Below are 17,296 nucleotides of genomic sequence, written 5' to 3'. Positions count from 1 at the left end.
CAGCCCTGGGAGACAGGAGGGTCCCACAAGGGCCCCAGGCTGTCTCCCAACAAGAAGAGACAGCAATCGTACTTGCCAAGGGACAGAATGTGCCTGAGAGGAGAGGCACAGCTGCTAGTGAGCAGAGACCAGCTGCTCCCAGGCCCCCAGAAAGCAGCAGCAGCACCAGGCATGTTTTCACAGACACCTTGCAGAGCCTGGAGACACTCCCTGTATTTAAACTGCGGCGGACCTGGTAGCAAACGCCTACGTCTGGGGTGTCCCCTGGGTCGAGCCCCCTTCACGAGCTACCGTGCACTAGGGCTCTGCTTCCAGGTGAGAAGCTCCCGCCGCCGGGGCTGGGGCTAAATTGCAGGAGCTCCCTTTTGTGCTCATTTCTGGCATCTCAGGGGGACCTGAGATAAGGTGCAGAAAAGGAGGAAGCACTGGCCTGGAGACGGGGTCCTCCATCACGGCGTAGGCGACCGCTGGGCCCCAGGAGTATAATGTGGGCAAGACTAGACAGAGGCCCAGACCAGCTCCTTGCAGCCCTGATACCCCAGGTCCTGCGTTCTTGCTCGGAGGAGACAAGTCAGAGAATGTCCCCGTGGGCTTGCACAGGGAACAGGACATAGTCCCCACGAATATATGCAAGTGGTATCCAAGGGCGGGTTCCAGGTGGAGGAAACTGGACAGGCTTCGGGGGGAGCTGAGCTTGAAACGGGGAGTGAAAGGCGCCCTGTGCAGAGGGGGGCCTGGGGCTTCCTCTGACAGTAGCCCTGGGCCCTCCTTTCGGACTGGTCGCCAAGCAGGGCAGCTAGGTGCACACTGCCAGCTCCCTGCCCTCCTCCACCAGTGTGTGGGGGCTCAGAGCCCATGACGCCCTCAGGCTGAGCACGCACGCTGGCCCACCCCCACTCCTGCCCCAGTGAGGCAGAAGCTCACGGCAGCGTCCTGGCTGTGTGGGCCTTGTGGGGAAGGCGCAGTCTGGGCGAGCGGTGAGGGACTCCATGGCGATGTGTAGCCGGTGGAAGCGTCGGGCTTTGCCAGCTCGGCACAGTGGGCAGCGGGCTCTCCCGCAGTGGTCCACAGGAAGGAGCCCCGTCCTGTCACAGACACGGCGCCAGCTTCCATCTTCCTTTCCCGTAGTCAATCCGCAGTCTCCGTCGGTCACTTCCGTTCAGGCTGCGGAGAGCTCCGAGTTTGTGGCTGGGGAACCAATGCTTGGGTGGACCTGGGGCACGAGGTCTCCCATCCTGACGAGGTGTTTGGAGGCAGATTTCCCTCTGGCCATCGAGAACGGAATCACTCTTCTCCCAGGAAGCAAGCTTCTTCAGACTGAAAGTAGAGCCTCTGAAACTTTAGAGGGAAGATTGGAAGAATCAAGGGTAATTGTAAACCTGGTTATTTCGCTTCAGAAGAAAATCAGTGGAGTTTTGTTGGGGGCCTTTTTGTCCCTTTGGTCGTGACAAGGACTAATCTAGTCAATCAACAAGTCTCTGAAGTCCTCAGACAGTTGTTCAAACAGCTAATGGAGAGGATGTAAGTAAATGCTGTATGTTGCAACACAAGCTAAGTTCAACCTGACCCAGCCTCAGTTTCCTCGTCTGTAAATGGCGGTGGGACCAGGTGACCGCCAAGCCTTGCTCAGCTCCAGCCCCTGTCCCCAGCGTCCTGCAGGTTTGGGCATGGGCCCTCGGGTTCTGGGGTGGCAGGCAAGTGCCCCCCTGCTGTTATCTTCGATGGAAGAACTACCCCCCCCCCGCCATTAATAATCCCCCGAGTTAGTGTGGCATTTGGAACCTACTCCAAGTACACATTCCCCCACCTGCTCCTTCTGTCCTCAGACCAGTAAGTCGGTGGTCCTCGTGCCACTGGCCCGATCTTACGTCAGGGAAGCCATGCTACAGAGATGTGCATGGGTGGGGGGTGCCTCCCAGGCAGAGCTCAGTCTGGGGGGGCGGGGGAGAGTGAGTCAGGATGTTTCTCCCACCTGGAGAGCTCAGATGCTCCGAGGGCATCACCACAAAGCCCTGGGTGGGTCTTCTGGTGCCTCTTTTCTGGTTCGAGAGTTTTCCTTTTGTCACTGTGCTCGGCAGCACTTCCCAAGTGGGGGGGAGAGCTCTCCCCACCCTTCGCTAGGAGAGGCTCAGCTTCCCCCCCAGGCCCTGCGTGTCTCTGTGGAGGGAGAGCAAGCTCAGCTGAAAAACAAAATCAAATGGGTGGGGGAGCAGGATGTAGAGACACAGCTGCGGAGAGAAGCAGCTCCTCCCTCAGTGGGGAGCCCCCCACAAGGATGAAGGCGGGCTTGTGGGGTTTGTTCTGAGGTACTTCGGGCAGCAGAGGCCTCCCCCGGTTGAGCTGCTCCACTCTTGTCTCCCAAGACCTCCCGTGATCTCAGCCAACATAGGGGTGGCCCCTCCCATGTCTGTAATCCCTGGGGAGGGGTTTGTAGGAGTCAGGACCATCAGTGAACCAGAGAAGCTGGGGGGGCAGGAGGGCACCCCTCCCTGCAGAGACTCTTAGCCGTTCAGACTTCATTCCCATGACCAGACTTTGGTGGCCAAATGGCTGGAGGACAGACATGACAAGTGGGGTGGCTGGAGCCTGAGTCCTGGTTCAGGGGCTGCCACGTCCTAACTGTGTGGCCGTGGCCCAGCCTCAAGTCTCTGGACTTAATATGCTCGGAGAGCATGGACACCTCATTGGCCAGGCAGGAGGCCAGGCTGCTGTGTGGCTCCAACAAGATGGAAAGGGGGCCGCTCTTTGCAAACTGTAAAGCACCAGCCTGTAAAGTGTTCTCAGGAGACGCTCAAAGCCCCTCCTTCCCTGAGTCCACCTGCAGTGAAGTGGTGTGTGTCCCACATAGGTAGGTATGTATATGGGAGAGACAGAGAAAGAGATAGAGAGAGAGGGAGAGACAGAGAGACAGAGACAGAGACAGAGACAGCCCTCTATGCCCAATGAGCAGCAGGGCCTTTGAGCAGTGGAACTGTTCTGTCCTCCATGCTCTACACAAAGCCATGTGTTAGGGAAAGAAAGGAGGGCCAGCCCAGGGTGGGACCCCTGCACCTCGCCAGAGAGGGAGCAGTGCCCAGGAGGAGGCAGGGACCGGCACGTCCCTCCAGCTCTGGTGACTCAGGCCCTGTGGCTCCCACGCTGCCTCAAACTGCTGCGCAAGCAGCTACCCCTGTCCCTGGGGAGAGCTCCCTCCTGGGCAGCCCTTTCTGGGAGGCAACCTGTGCTGTCCAGACCCATGGAGAGAGGGTGGAGCCGAGCTGCCAGCTGTGTGCAAAGGGCCCCTTGCCACCTTGTGACTGGCCAGCTGTGCCCAGGCCTGACCCAAATCCCAGGAAGATGCGAGTTGCTCCGTGTCACAGGTGCTGGGTTGGGAGCAGCAGGTTCGAGGGAAGTGGCCAATGAGACCTGTCCCCAAGGCGTTCCCAGTCAGGTCCCTTCTCAGGAGAGCCCTCCCCAGGCCTCAGAGACACGAGGACCCTGGGACGCTGTGTCACTCGCTCTCCTGAGAAGGGCACTGGAGATGACTCTTGGGCACTTTCCTGGGTGTGACCGGGCAGGGAGGAGCAGGGTGCGCCCCCTGGAGAGCCGGTTTGGCCAGCCCCACCTTGCTGGCAGATGCTTGGTTTCAAATGGGCTAATAGCCGGGCACCCAGACAGTCTTTTCATCTTGGCCCGCCCAGCTCCTTGGCTGCAGAGGAGCCAGGCAACTTCCATCTGGTCAGCCAGAGCTGGAGGAAGGCTCTGGACGTGGCCTGCCAGCTGCGATTACCCCATTCATCGCCCAAGGGGTAAAAGGAAGAATCGTGGGCCATCGGAGCCTGATCCCATGGGGGCCCCCTCCCTGACTGGGTCACCCTGTGTACAGCACCCCGCCTTCCTAGCAGCTCAGAGTGGACGGAGGCTCTCTGGTGCCCACAGGGTCCAGGGCAGCGCATGCCGTTCAGCAGCCTGACTCTCCACCCCCAGCACAGATTCCTTTGTACTGAGCACTGGCTGTGAGCCCAGCCCTGTTGTGGGCACAGGGAAGGGCCTCCGCCTGGACAGCTTGGGACAATGACAGAGAGTGACATTAGCAACGGAAGAGCACCCAAGACCACAGGCGGCTGGGGGTGAGGTCATCCGTAGATACCCGGAGAACGTGTCTGGGGTGGGGTAGGGGGTCCGAGCAGGCTTTATAGAGCTGACCAGTGGAGAAGAGGCCTGGAGAAATGCAGGGTTTGAGAGGATGGAGAAAGGAAAGCTCTCCAAGATGGAGGAGAGTCTGCACAGAGGCAGGAAGGAGGCCGGGAGGTGGCTGATGTCACAGGGATGCATGAAAGCTGTACTGGGGAGCGGGGAGGCGACAGGAGGGCTGGGTGGGGCCGGGCCAGTGCCTTGGTCTTGTGGTAGCAGAGACACGGTAGGCTCTCGAGCAGGCAAGGGCTAATGAAAGCTTTGTCTGAGGATGTCAGGGTGCTGGCACCACCGGGCAGGTGCCAGGGCCCTGAGGGCTGGGTGGGGCTGGTGGGAGGCACAGAAGCTGTCCATTGGAGACCCGGGAGAGCCAGACCACAGTCTGGGCTGAGGGAGGGGAAAGGGTGGAGTCAGAGAGTCTCAGATGGGAAGACAAAAGGACACCCTCTCTTCCTGCAGGGTTAGTCACTGTCCTGGCCGATGACCTTGGGCTCTTACAGCTGGGGGAGGACTCGCAGGGAAACTGACTGTATCCGCTCTTTCAGACCCTGGATCTTGGGCTTACGCTGCTGTGCTTTGCTCTGGTCACCTTCTAGGACTGTCTCCTTTTCTGCAAAATGAGGAGTTGGCCTCTGAGAGCTTCCTGACTTAGTAGGAGCAGGGAGAGAAGATGACGTTTGGCTGGGGAGCATTCACTGGGGAGGGGGTAAAATTCTACCCTTGTCCAAGAAGGAAGGGAGAAGGGCAGAAAGAGGGGTGAGTCACAGGTCCACGTCATTAGCAGAAGAGGAGCGGAGCAGAGCCGGGCTGGGAGGGGCTCCCTGCTGAGAGGGCCCCTGTGGCCTACCTTGGAAGATGGGTCCGACTGTCCCCCCAAGACCCCCGTTGTTCCCCCTCCCTGTCCAGCCCAGCCAGCTTTCTGGGTGAGGCGTCAGCTCCACTCCCAGGAAGTCGGGTTTCTGGAATGTTCTGACTGTGGATCATCCTCCCTGAGGTGGGAGTTTCCCAAGGAAGCTTGAGATAACCAGACAAAGCGTGTGTGTGTGTGTGTGTGTGTGTGTGTCTCACTGTCCTTGTATTCAAAGGGAGGGTGCTGCCAGCAGATCACTATCTGAATGTGCGGGGGGGGGGGGGGGGGGGGGGGTGCCTGGGACCGGCACTGCCGGCAAAGCTCTCCCACCTGCCGTGGACACGTGTGTGCACGCCGCCTGTGCATTCCATTCCAGCTGCAGCTGCTCGCAGGACCTGGAAGGGAGTGTCTGGAAGAGTGGGGGGCATTCTCACTAGTCACAATGACGGTGAGGCATCGCCGACACGTAGGGCCCGGGGCCAGGGACACGAAGCACCGCGCGGTGCCTGAGGCGTCCTGCACAGTGGAGGCGTCCTGCCCCCATTGCTGACGCGCCCACAGCAAGAAGCACCACTGCCTTCCACCAGGAAGCCTGGCTTCGCTGGGGTGCGCTGTCTGGACGGACCGCACGCCTGGTGTTCTGAGGCCATGGGGTGCCACCATCATGGGCACTAAATACCAGTGTGGACCCCTTTCCTGGGCTGCCCTGGCTTCAGGGTTCATCCCCCTCCTGTGCCCACCTGGTTGTAGCTTCGGCTGCATAAAACCCTCAAGCATTCCTGGTGGCAGCCAGATGTACCCACTGAAGATACCCAGCAGGCGCTGTCCTAAATGCTTCGCTGGTTCTCCCAACAGCGCTAGACACTGGGCACAGTTATTACTCTGGCTTGACAGATGAGGAAACTGAGGCACATTGGGTTTAAGTAACTTACCCAAGGCCACTCGTTGGTCCAGGGTCACGGCCAGAGCTCAGCCACGGTCTGGCTCCAGAGCCCATGTTCTGACCACTGAGTCTCCCTCTGCTGCAGATGTCTCAGCCCAGGGAGCTCGAGGGGTGTGCCAATAGTCCCAAGATGGCACGGCCATTTCAGCCTGATCGGAAAAAGAGGAACGGTCCCACACTTCAGCTCGGACACAGCCATCTGTGCAGGGAGGGCTGGCGGCAGCCTGCTCGCCTGAGCCCTGGAAGGGAAAGGGCCTGGCTGAGGGGAATCTCCGCTCCCACTGGTCAGAGTGACAGCAGAGTCACGATGATGGGACCAAGTCGTGCCCAGCTGCCCTCTGCCACCACCAGCCAACACAACCCACCAGCAGCCGAGACACAGAGCTGGGGTGGGGTCCCCAAGACTGGGTGACACCGCTGGAGTGTGGCTGATGGGGTGCTGGGAAATGCAGTCCCCAGGGACGTCTCTACCTGCCCCTGTGGCTGCAGCCAGCACTGTCCTCGTCCCCGAGGGCAGGGCTGCCCGCTGCCCTTTCCCCAGCACAGGACAGAAAGTCCAAATCCTCTGAGAGGTGCAATCAGCGTGATCACATTTTCCCGGGATTTGAGCCAGGATGAGGTCTTGGATGCCTCATCAGGCGGCTGAGATGACAACCGGGGGTGTCATTCCCCAGAACAAGGGAGCTGCTTGTTGCGTTTCCATTTAAGGCTTAGCCACTGTCCTGTTTGGGAGTAACCAGCTTTCCCTCCCCGGTGTCATCGTCACCTCCCTCCCCCAGAGCATGGAGGCGAGGGGGTGTGTCCAACTGACTGAAAGCAGGGGAGGCCTAATTGCATATTTTGTGTGTTATCTGCAAGGCACGCATTCCATGGCCAAACGCTCACAAAACTGTCCCGCTCCCTCCCCTCTGCCTGTTACTGTTCATTCTTGCCTCCCCACACCCACACCCCCGTTCCCTTCAGGGAGGTTGGTTTGACCCAGTTTGGGGAAGAAAACTGTGCCTGCACCACTGGGTGCGTGGGTGGAGGTGGCGGGAGCACCGTTGCCAAAGCGAATGGTTTGTGGCTCTGAGTCTGGGGGCCACTTCTCACTGGAGCATGGCCCCCAGGTTTCCTGCCTCTAAGGCTCTCCCTGCAGAGAAGCAAGGGGACCTGGCCAGCAGCTGGCCCCTCCCCAGCCTTGTGTGGTAGCTCCGGTGTGGAGGCACTGCCCCCGCCACCTAAGGACCTCCCTACACACGCACTTGCTCACTGGGTGGGGCAGGCAGGCTCGGGCTGCTGCAGAGCTGAGTCCCAAGCTGGCCCCTGTGTACAGACATTTCATCAGGCTCCATGTTGATCCTCTCGTCTCAGGACAAGTTGGAGCAGGCAGGCCCACAGCTCTGTTCCCAGCTCGTTCCCACCACACCTCCAGCTTTGCGGCTCTTCCCAGGGAGGCTGGCTCCCCAGGTGGGCTCACGGGGCCCTGGGGGGCCTGGTTGTTGTATGTTTTCCTGTTGGATTGAGCCTCTGCCCAGGCTCCCCCACCCACTGCAAGCCTGACAACAAAGCCCGGGGAACCAGCACCCCAGCCTGCAGCCGCAGCCTGCCTGCGTGTGTGCAGGGGCCTAGCAGAAAGCCCAGGATCAGGAGGATTCCCCATTTGGCCTTTGAGGGGCCCCCTAGGGGCTGTTCCCATGTGATTCTTGCAGGATGAGGCATTCAGCTGAGGTGACAGTGGAGAACTGCTGGCCAGGATAGGAAGTCACCCACACTGTGGGCAGTGGCCCATGAAGGCCACCATGTCACAGTGCTGAGGCCGCTGGTGTCTGGGAACGGCCCAGGACAGCAGGGCGAGGGCTTGGGGGTGCGGGCTCGGGTCCTGTTGCTGCCCTTCCAGCACCACATGACTGTGGGAAGGGTCCTGTCCTCTCAGAGCCTCGGGTCCCCTCCCAGATGCACCCGTGTGGGACCAGATCTGTGCGGCCAAACTGCACCCCACAGTGAGAAATACATTTTACAGCCTGGTACCCACACACTGCTTCCTGACACCACACATCTTTACCACCTGCATGGAACTCTGACCGCTGACATTTTATATTCCAGTTGGTATTATTCTAGTCTGTTTTTTTTTTAAATGATGGTTCCAGTCTGATCAATTGATTCATAATCCATAACGGGGCACAACCTACCGTTTGAAACAGGACGTATCAGAAAGGGACCAACATGCCGTCTCCTCCAAACCTTCCGGGGTTCCGGCCTCGGTCAGGACTCTCCGCTGAGCCTTTCTCCCTCTCTCCGGCCAGATCTACAATGGGACCCTCAAGCGTGAGGCTGACCACCGGCGCTTCAGCTCCTACAGCCAGATGGACAACTGGGGCCGCCAGTACCCCCGCGGCGTCTGCAGCACCCTGGGCGCGGGCAGTGACATCTGCTTCATGCAGAAGATCAAGGCCAGCCGCAGCGAGCCGGACCTGTACTGCGACCCCCGGGGCACCCTGCGCAAGGGCACGCTGGGCAGCAAGGGCCACAAGACCACCCAGAACCGCTACAGCTTCTACAGCACGTGCAGTGGGCAGAAGGCCACCAAGAAGTGCCCCATGCGCCCGCCCTCCTGCACCTCCAAGCAGGAGCCCGTGTATGTCCCACCCATCTCCTGCAACAAGGACATGTCCTTTGGCCACTCAAGGGCCAGCTCCAAGTGAGTGCTGCTGGGCCCGGGGGGCTCAGGTGTGGGTCGGGGTGGGAGGAGACCAGCAGCCTGGCTGCACTGGAGGGAGGGCGCTCCTGAGTTGGGAAAGACATAGCCACTGTCCCCAGGGCTTTACTTGTCCTTACCTGGGGACGTTTTCAGTGTGAAGGGGCTGAAGAACCCAAACACTAAAACATGTGCTGCGTACGTAGGTTTTGAAGAGTCACAGGTCATGAGCAGAGGGAGGCTAAGTAGAGAAGCTTCGCTAGGCCAGCGGTGCTCAAAGTGCGTTCATTCCTGGACCAGCAGCAGTCTCCTGGGAACACGTGAGACATGCTCGTTCTCAGGCCCCACCCAGACCTGCTGACTCAGGAGAGGGCCCGACGCTGTGTGTTGTCATGAGCCCTGCAGGGGGCTGTGATTCATGCTAGACTTTGAGAACTTCTGGTCTTCAGCATCTCGATCCGTTTTCTGAAAGAGTGAAGGAACGTGCCCTCCTGGGAAAGGGGCACTGTGTGGGCACCGTCCTGCTGGAAGAGACCCTCACAGGGGCTGGGAAGTCAAGCATAGCAGGGCCAGACACTTAGGTTAAAACATGGGTTTCCTGGGCTTTTGGCTCAAAAATGGTTGACTGTCAGCCATTTCATATGGTTCCACCTAACACATGCCCTTGGATATCAGTCTAAGCAGTTTGAACTTGACCCTGCAGCACGGCGAAGCCCCTCATGGGAACAACACAGCGAACAGGGTGTTCGGACTGCTAATTTGATAAAAGGCATTGGATGGGGGAGCTGGGAGAAGAGAGCCAGTTGTGGGGGTCTCATACTGCAGCCTCCAGGAGAGGGGTCATGATCAGAAGGAAAGCAGTGGCCCCAAGGACAGAAAGAAGGAATAGATGCAAGAACTTTGTGCAAGAAGAATTAGCTAGACTTGGGAATGGAGAGAAGGAGAGATCGATGGATGATGGATGGATGATGGATACATATGGATGGTGGATGGATGGTGGAAGTGTGGCTAGATGGATGGACAGGCTCACATTGTCTCCCATTTTCCCAATACCAGGCACAGATGTGAGAAATGGCAGTGTGGGTGGGGAGCGTCCCCTTGAGAACAGGGCAGTGTGGTTTCTCAGTGCAGAGGTAACTTACCTGCTTGGACACTGGCCCATGACGAGGGTCTCGTCACTGAGTATTCATCGTGGGGTGAGCCATTTTCCTCCCTGGAGGAGCTGTTCCACAGCGCCGTTCTCCAGGAGGGCCTGGGCTGCCTTGTCCTGGCTCTCTGGAGGGCAGGTGAGACTGCAGCAGCCTGGATGTGCAGGGGGGAGCTCTGAGCCCCTAGAACCCACCCCCATGGCCCATTTGGCAGGATCTGCAGTGAAGACATCGAGTGCAGTGGGCTCACCATCCCCAAGGCCGTGCAGTACCTGAGCTCCCAGGACGAGAAGTACCAGGCCATCGGGGCCTATTACATCCAGCACACCTGCTTCCAGGATGAATCGGCCAAGCAGCAGGTACCCGGCTGCACATGCTCCCCGTCCCTAAGGGCCTGGGTGGGGCCTGACCCTGCATGTAGAGGTGGGGTATTTGCAGTTGTCCCCTCTCACCCCACACCCACTCCCTCAACCCCTTGTTGTCTGTCTGTCTGTCCTGAATCATGACCCTCTCTCGCCTGGCACCTATGTGGAGATCAGGGTTTGTCCCTGCCTCCCGAGCTTGGCTGGCAGGGCGCACCCACTGGGCTCTGCAGTTCAGCCCAGGGATGTAGGGCTGTAAATGAGTTTCCTAGAGACCCAGGACTCGTCTGAACTGAGGTTTCTACCATAGGGGAAAGGGCTCCTGTGGGGACGGGGGTCCCCTATGTCTGTCCTGCTTTAAGATCTTCATGTGTACTTATACCTTTTGTCTCATCTGGGCCTCACCCGGAGGAGGGAGGTAGGGCTTGAGGGCAGGAGTGCCCCCCAGAGGGTCTCCACTAGGATCTGGGGGGTTGGGGTCTGAGTCCTCACCGTCTTGGCTTCTGATCTGGTCAGTTATGGTAGGTCACACTGCTCGTTTGTTCGGCTTGGCCCGGATGTTTCGGAACTGAAAGCCGACTGTTTGGCCTGAGAGTGGTTGGCGGGGCCTCACCTCCCTGACTGTGTCCGCAGGTTTACCAGCTGGGGGGCATCTGCAAGCTGGTGGACCTCCTGCGTAGCCCCAACCAGAACGTGCAGCAGGCCGCGGCAGGGGCCCTGCGGAACCTGGTCTTCCGGAGCAGCACCAACAAGCTGGAGACCCGGAGGCAGGGCGGGATCCGTGAGGCCGTCAGCCTCCTGAGGAGAAGCGGGAGCACCGAGATCCAGAAACAGCTGACCGGTAGGGAGCCCAGCACAGACAGCCGGTGGCAGGGGGCCGCGGCCCCAGACAGGGGATGGGCAGTCCCTGGGGCTGGGCTGGGCTCAGGTGCAGAGCTGGCCTCAGGCTAATGTCCCAGGCGGCCAGGGCACCGGCGTGGCCAAGTTCATGGTGTCCACATGGTGACCCTGGGCATGGTGCGTGTCCACAAGGGATCAAAGTCCTCTGGAGGATACTGGTCAAGCGGTGGAGGGCTGGTGTCCATGCAGGATCCATCTCCAGCAGACCCTGGGTTTTCAGGTGAAGAGGAAAGAGCAGGGCTGAAGGGGCAGGGTGCAGCTGGTCTTGGGCACCTAACCTGCGTCCACCGAGCATGCTAAGTGCTCAGTCACTAGGGCCCTCGAGTGGATGGGGAAGACGACATCATGGACCGAACAACAGTGATGGTATTTCTAGAGTGAATTTCAGGTGGAAAATAGAGGCCATTAGGAGATTTTGAGCACGAAAATTCATATTGAAAACCATTGATCAGTCCCTGTTTTCTGATCACCATCCATGGGTGTGATTTTGACCTCAGTAGACAGCTCTAGATGCTCCCTGCCCCCGGAGAACCTGCAGTCTGGTTGAGACCCCGGGAAATGGGCTCCGGAAACGACGAGACAGTACATTTGATAGTCCAGGGCTGGCTGGCAGGCGGCATTTCCGTAGGCTCCTTGGCTAGCGCGGGCTGGGTGACCCCTCGGCCCCAGGGTCCTGCTGAGCCCGGCATGTGCCAACCCCTGCCAGGGCTGCTCTGGAACCTGTCTTCCACCGACGAGCTGAAGGAGGAGCTCATTGCCGATGCCTTGCCAGTCCTGGCCGACCGTGTCATCATCCCCTTCTCCGGCTACTGTGACGGCAACAGAAACATGGCCCGGGAAACTGTGGACCCCGAGGTCTTCTTCAACGCCACAGGCTGCCTGAGGTGAGTGCAGAGGACGTGCGGGGTCTTTTCGCCCAGCCCTAGGCCCTCCCTTCCCCAGGCAGCGCCCACTCAGCCCCAGTGGGGCCAGGGCAAAGCCTGTCAGTACAGCTGGCCCTCGGCGGCCCCACAGGCCTGATTCCCAGGGTCTGGATGAAGCTCCTCCGTGGGGGACCCCCGCTACCTCCTCTGAGGACCGAGCAGACTTCCTTAGGGATCTAAGAGAGGAGACACCTGGATCTGAGTATCCAAACTGGTTCAACCATTCCCCTCCCCCCCACCTTCCACCCCCGAAACCATGCATTTCTTGTACCGTCTTGAAGAGCGTGCTTTTGGACAAAAAGTCCATGGACTGGCTGCTAATGAGTCACTTCCCGGCTGTGGGGCTAAAACCCTTTCCCACAGTCACTGGCTGAGGATGGCACTGCTTTGCCCAGCATCGGAGTTCCTCACCAGGGTGTGGCGAAGCCCCTGGGGGTGGGGCGGGCTTGGGCTGGGTGCTCATTCCAGGACAGGTTTCCAGGCTGGGAGGGGTGCTGGTCCTGAGGTGGGGCAAATCCCTCTGGGGTCACACCTGGCTCCAAGGGGTTCGTCTTCCCCACATCCTGGGAGCCCTCCCCAGGATGGGGTGCAGTTGGCACGGGTCTCTGCCTCCCGCACAACCTCGGAAAACAGGGAGGCCGGGGAGATGAAAAGCCAGGCTAATTCAGGACTTTATGGGACTGCAGGGCTGCCCAGGCCCAGGGGCCCAGGCTGCTGTGGGGAGAACCCAGCTCCCCTGGGGAGGGGGCCCCCGGGCTGCTCTCCCAGATCCAGCACCCAGCCCTGGCTCCCACAGACAGAGCTGGGGCAGGCAGGAGCTTCCGGCTCCTGTCCCACAAGTGCCCACGAGGGCAGGCGTACGCCTGGGCTGCCAGCTGCACTGGAGCCACTGAGAGACATAAAGTTATGCCTGGTGGACTCAGCAGGCAGATAGAAAGGTGAAAAGAAAGAGCTGAGTTCCAGCCAGACGCCCCCCGCCCCCAGCCCTGGTCAGGGCTGCCAGCACTGGCTGCGTGCTTTGTCCTTCGCATTCGTCATTTCTTATTCCTGTAGCCCTCGTCCTTCCTTTCCTCTGCCTCCGCCCACACCTCCAACCTCCACTGGTCCCCTCTGCCCCTTCTTTCCCACCTGCTGTCCCCTGCATGTCCCCCACCCCTCACCCCTGCCCTCTCTGCCCTCCCTCAGGAACCTGAGCTCCGCCGACGCCGGACGGCAGACCATGCGAAACTACACGGGGCTCATCGATGCCCTCATGGCCTACGTCCAGAACTGTGTGGCAGCCAGCCGCTGTGACGACAAGGTGAGCGCCTGTCCCCTGGCTGCTCAGCCTGGTCCCAGTGGGTGTCCTGCCTTTCCTCTCTGGAGGGAACCCCCATCCTTGTGTAACCGGACCCTGGGAGGCAGATGCCCGCAGGACCCAACATCGTTAGCAGGGCAAACCCCCGGCTGGTCCCCTAGAGGGAAACGGCGGGCCTCGGGGAGCAGCTGCCGTGGCACTGGGGAGTTCTCCTGTTCGTGTACACATGGGATGGCACCTTGGTGTTGGAGGCTGGGGACCAGCCACGAAAAGAGGGACGGGTGGGGACATGGGGCTTGATGGCTTTTGAACCTGCAGACATCAGGGCTGCTCCTGAAGGTGGGTGTGCCAGGCCGGAAGGCATGTCCTCGGCAGCCCAGTCTGACCACGGGCACGTTGGCCGTAACAGTGGAAACTCACCTCTGTCTGTTGTCCTACTAAGTGCTAGGCTCCATGATAGGTACTTTGATGTATAATCTTCCCGTTGTCCAGAAGTGGGTGACTTCAGCCCCATTTTACAGCCGGGGAGCCTGAGGCCCAGAAAGGTAGAGCCAGCCCCTCGGCTCACACAGGCAGGAAATGATGGGACTGGATTCCACTCCAGGTTCCGGGACACAGCCCTAGGCGATTGTTCTGGTCTGTGGTGGGGGCTTGTGCTCAGGGCCTCCAGGGCAGTCGGACGTGCTTGCCCCTCCATGAGTGGGGGCAGGGAGTGGGCCTGGAGCCTGAGGCCGGGCAGCTTCTCAGGCACATGCCCTGCTTGTCCCCCAGTCCGTGGAGAACTGCATGTGTGTCCTACACAACCTCTCATACCGCCTGGACGCGGAAGTGCCCACCCGCTACCGCCAGCTGGAGTACAACACCCGTAATGCCTACACGGAGAAGTCCTCCACTGGCTGCTTCAGCAACAAGAGCGACAAGATGATGGTGAGCAGACCCCAGCCCGCCAGGCTCAAGCCTGGAAGCAGCCCCAGGGGCCAAGGCCAGGTCCCAGCCTTGGCCTGGGGAACCGACTGCCCTCTGGGAGCTGGGCAGACGGCCGTGTAGACAAGGAATCTGTGTGTTGGGACCCACCCCGGGGGCCCCAGGTCCAGCTCCCTGCAGGCCTCATTCCTCCATCCCATGTAACTGCTAAGGAGTCCCCACTGTCCCCTTTACTCCTGAGGGTTTGGGGGAGCCATGTGTCTAATCCTCTCTCTGGTTTCCTCTGCTTCCTGAGCCTCCCGGGTTCCCCCAGAAGCAGAAGGTGCAGGGTGGAGAGACAGAAGGCCGGCTTCCTCCACGGGCACAGCTGGGCAGACCAGGCCCTGGACCACCCCTGTGGGCCCAGGGGGGGGGGTCAGGCTCTGACTCAGGGCTGTGGGGGGCGGGAAGCATCGTGCTGTGAGACCCGAAAGCAGCCTCACGCAGCTGGAAGCTTTGAGCAGAGGCTGGACGCAATCCCCAAGAGACCGAGCGGCTCCCTGTCCCTTGGACACAGCCGGTCCGTCAGTCACTCTCGCTGCCTCAGTGAGAAAAGGGGCTGCAGGCGGCTGCTTCCTTGGCCCCGCTTCCAGGAGCCAGGAGCTTGCTTGGGTGCCGTCCCTTCAGAGGCTCCCTGGTGACCTGCCTTCTGTCCTCAGAACAACAACTACGACTGCCCCCTCCCGGAGGAAGAGACCAATCCCAAGGGCAGCAGCTGGCTGTACCACTCGGACGCCATCCGCACCTACCTAAACCTCATGGGCAAAAGCAAGAAGGACGCCACGCTGGAGGCCTGTGCAGGGGCCCTGCAGAACCTCACCGCCAGCAAGGGGCTGGTGAGCCGGGGCCCTCACGCCTGCACCTCTCCCCCACCCCTACCCCCCGCCCGCCCTGTGTCCCCAGCTGCCCCATGCCGCCCTGTGAGGGAGGAAAAGTGGGGGGTCTCTCTGTGTGGGACCCTTGGCCCCTCCCCCCTGCCACTGGGCCTGAGGAGCCACAGGCTGCGTCCTCATTCGGTCCTTCTGTCCAGATGTCCAGTGGCATGAGCCAGTTGATCGGGCTCAAGGAAAAAGGCTTGCCACAAATCGCTCGCCTCCTGCAATCTGGCAACTCCGACGTGGTGCGGTCCGGAGCCTCCCTGCTCAGCAACATGTCCCGCCACCCGGCACTGCACAGAGTGATGGGTGAGTGCCACACGGCGCCAGCCCACCCCGCCCTCTAGACAGGACTTCCAGCAGACCCCCAGCTTCCAGAGGCTGCTGGAAGGTCACCCCCTAACCATTCCCTGGGGTCACCCCCTAACCATTTGGGAGGGGAAGCTCAGAGGTACAAAGGGGCAGGTCCCCTGGGATGGACAGCAGGTGTGTGAGGTCGCATCTGGGCCCCAGGCCTCGAGCGGCCACCTTGCTCGGAGCCCCTCTGACGGCCGTCCGGGACTGTGGCCCCCTCCCTCGGGCATCTGACCCCATGCATTCCACTCCTTCCCCCCCCAGGGAACCAGGTGTTCCCCGAAGTGGCCAGGCTCCTCACCAGTCACACTGGCAACACCAGCAACTCAGAAGACATCTTGTCCTCGGTCTGCTACACGGTCAGGAATCTGCTGACGTCGCAGCCGCAGATGGCCAGGCAGTACTTCTCCAGCGGCATGATCAACAACGTCATCAACCTGTGTCGCAACAGGTGGGCAGAAAGGGCCGGCCCCTGGCCCCCAGCGCAGCCCCCAGCCCTGCAAAGCAGGCCACCCTGCAACTCTCTGAGAAGGCGCAAACGTGGGCTGCAGTGGGGCCTCGGGTGGCCGGGAGGATTGACCCCAGAAGCCCAGAGCACCTGGGAGCCAAGGCTCCAGCAGCCAGGCCTCAGGGCAGCGCACTTCTCTGCCAGGGCCCCTGGCGGGCACTGAGTCCTCAGCGGGTCGCCGGAGGCCAGAGAGGCAGACCCCGCGGGTGGGAGCTTCCTTCTGTTCCTGGGGCTCCATCCTCCCAGGACAAGGGCCGGGGGGCAGAATGGAGAGTAGAGCCCCCCATGGCCCCCGAGGAGTCCCGGGGTTCCTGCAGGTGGCAGGGGCATGGGGTTGTCCCCTACGTGGAGAGTGACCAGCCCCAGGCTGAAGATGGCTCCGGTACCTGGAGGGGAGGGTGGGAGGGAGGAGGGCCCAGAACCTCACCCACAAATGACCTTCCCACCTGCCCAGCGCATCCTCCAAGGCCTCAGAAGCTGCCCGGCTCCTCCTGTCTGACATGTGGTCCAGCAAGGAGCTGCAGAGTATCCTCAGACAGGTAAGGCCACGCCCTAAGCCTGATGGGAGGCTCCCCCCCACTTTCCCTGCGTGAGCCAAGTCCAAGTGGACAGAGAAGGAACGGGCAGGGTGCCCCCTTCCCCCCCCACCCCCCACCCCCCCACCCCCCCACAGAGCCAGAACTGAGACACACGTGCAGGACGCTGAGGAGATCAGCCTCTGAGGGCATCTGTCGGGACCTCCAGGGGTGCTGAGCGCATGGAGGGCAGAGGGAATCAGGGTCGCATATCGGAGGCCTGGGGTGGGAGCCTCCAGGAGCAAACAGAGCAGCAGGGCAGACAGAGGCACTTGGTTCATTTGGGGCGTGACGTGCACGCTGGCTGGAGAGCTAGGTTTGGGCTGGATTACTGACCCCTTCAACTTCAGACCAAAGAGCTTGAGGGTTTGCCTTTGGCACTGGGGAACCAGTAGGGGTTTTGAGAGTAGGGTTTCGTGATGAAAGCAACACTAAAAAGACTCCCCCCACACCAGTGTGGGGACCAAGGGGACGGAGAGACCCTGGGGCTGTGGGGCGCGTCCAGGGCTGACCCCGACACCTGCCTTCTCTCCGCCCGCGGTCCTACCTCGGGTCTCGCTTTATGGAATCTCTTCACACCAACTCTTCTCTCCCACTCCTGCATCAGCCATTTCTTCAATGGGGGCAAAAGGCAGGAGACACAGAATATGGGGCTGACAGTGCTCAAGCCTCTGCTTGGACACTGGTTACAGTCACAGAACAGAGTGGGCTGTAGGGGGGCGATTTGCAGAGGTAAAGGCTGAAGCGT

General features: G+C 60.6%; 1 protein-coding gene across 2 annotated transcripts in view; it reads left to right on the top strand.

The window, feature by feature from the left end:
* The window catches only part of PKP1 (plakophilin 1), a 32,640-nt gene that overhangs the window by 12,862 nt on the left and 2,482 nt on the right, over window positions 1–17,296 (top strand). Inside the window, exons 1-11 of one of the 2 annotated variants that reach the window (XM_033099841.1) lie at window positions 7,263–7,415; window positions 8,252–8,646; window positions 10,006–10,150; window positions 10,787–10,994; window positions 11,760–11,937; window positions 13,162–13,276; window positions 14,045–14,200; window positions 14,896–15,072; window positions 15,267–15,420; window positions 15,730–15,916; window positions 16,428–16,512. In XM_033099841.1, the coding sequence (XP_032955732.1) occupies window positions 7,299–7,415; window positions 8,252–8,646; window positions 10,006–10,150; window positions 10,787–10,994; window positions 11,760–11,937; window positions 13,162–13,276; window positions 14,045–14,200; window positions 14,896–15,072; window positions 15,267–15,420; window positions 15,730–15,916; window positions 16,428–16,512 (1,917 nt within the window). In that variant the 5' untranslated portion in view covers window positions 7,263–7,298. Of the gene's footprint in view, window positions 1–7,262; window positions 7,416–8,251; window positions 8,647–10,005; window positions 10,151–10,786; window positions 10,995–11,759; window positions 11,938–13,161; window positions 13,277–14,044; window positions 14,201–14,895; window positions 15,073–15,266; window positions 15,421–15,729; window positions 15,917–16,427; window positions 16,513–17,296 lie in introns of those variants that run through there. The other variant, XM_033099840.1, reaches the window with a different exon arrangement.

This window comes from Rhinolophus ferrumequinum, chromosome 27, assembly GCF_004115265.2.
Source record: "Rhinolophus ferrumequinum isolate MPI-CBG mRhiFer1 chromosome 27, mRhiFer1_v1.p, whole genome shotgun sequence".
Lineage (NCBI taxonomy): Eukaryota > Metazoa > Chordata > Mammalia > Chiroptera > Rhinolophidae > Rhinolophus > Rhinolophus ferrumequinum.
The sequence above is the reverse complement of the archived record's forward strand: the minus strand, read 5'-3'. Positions and strand labels throughout refer to the sequence as shown.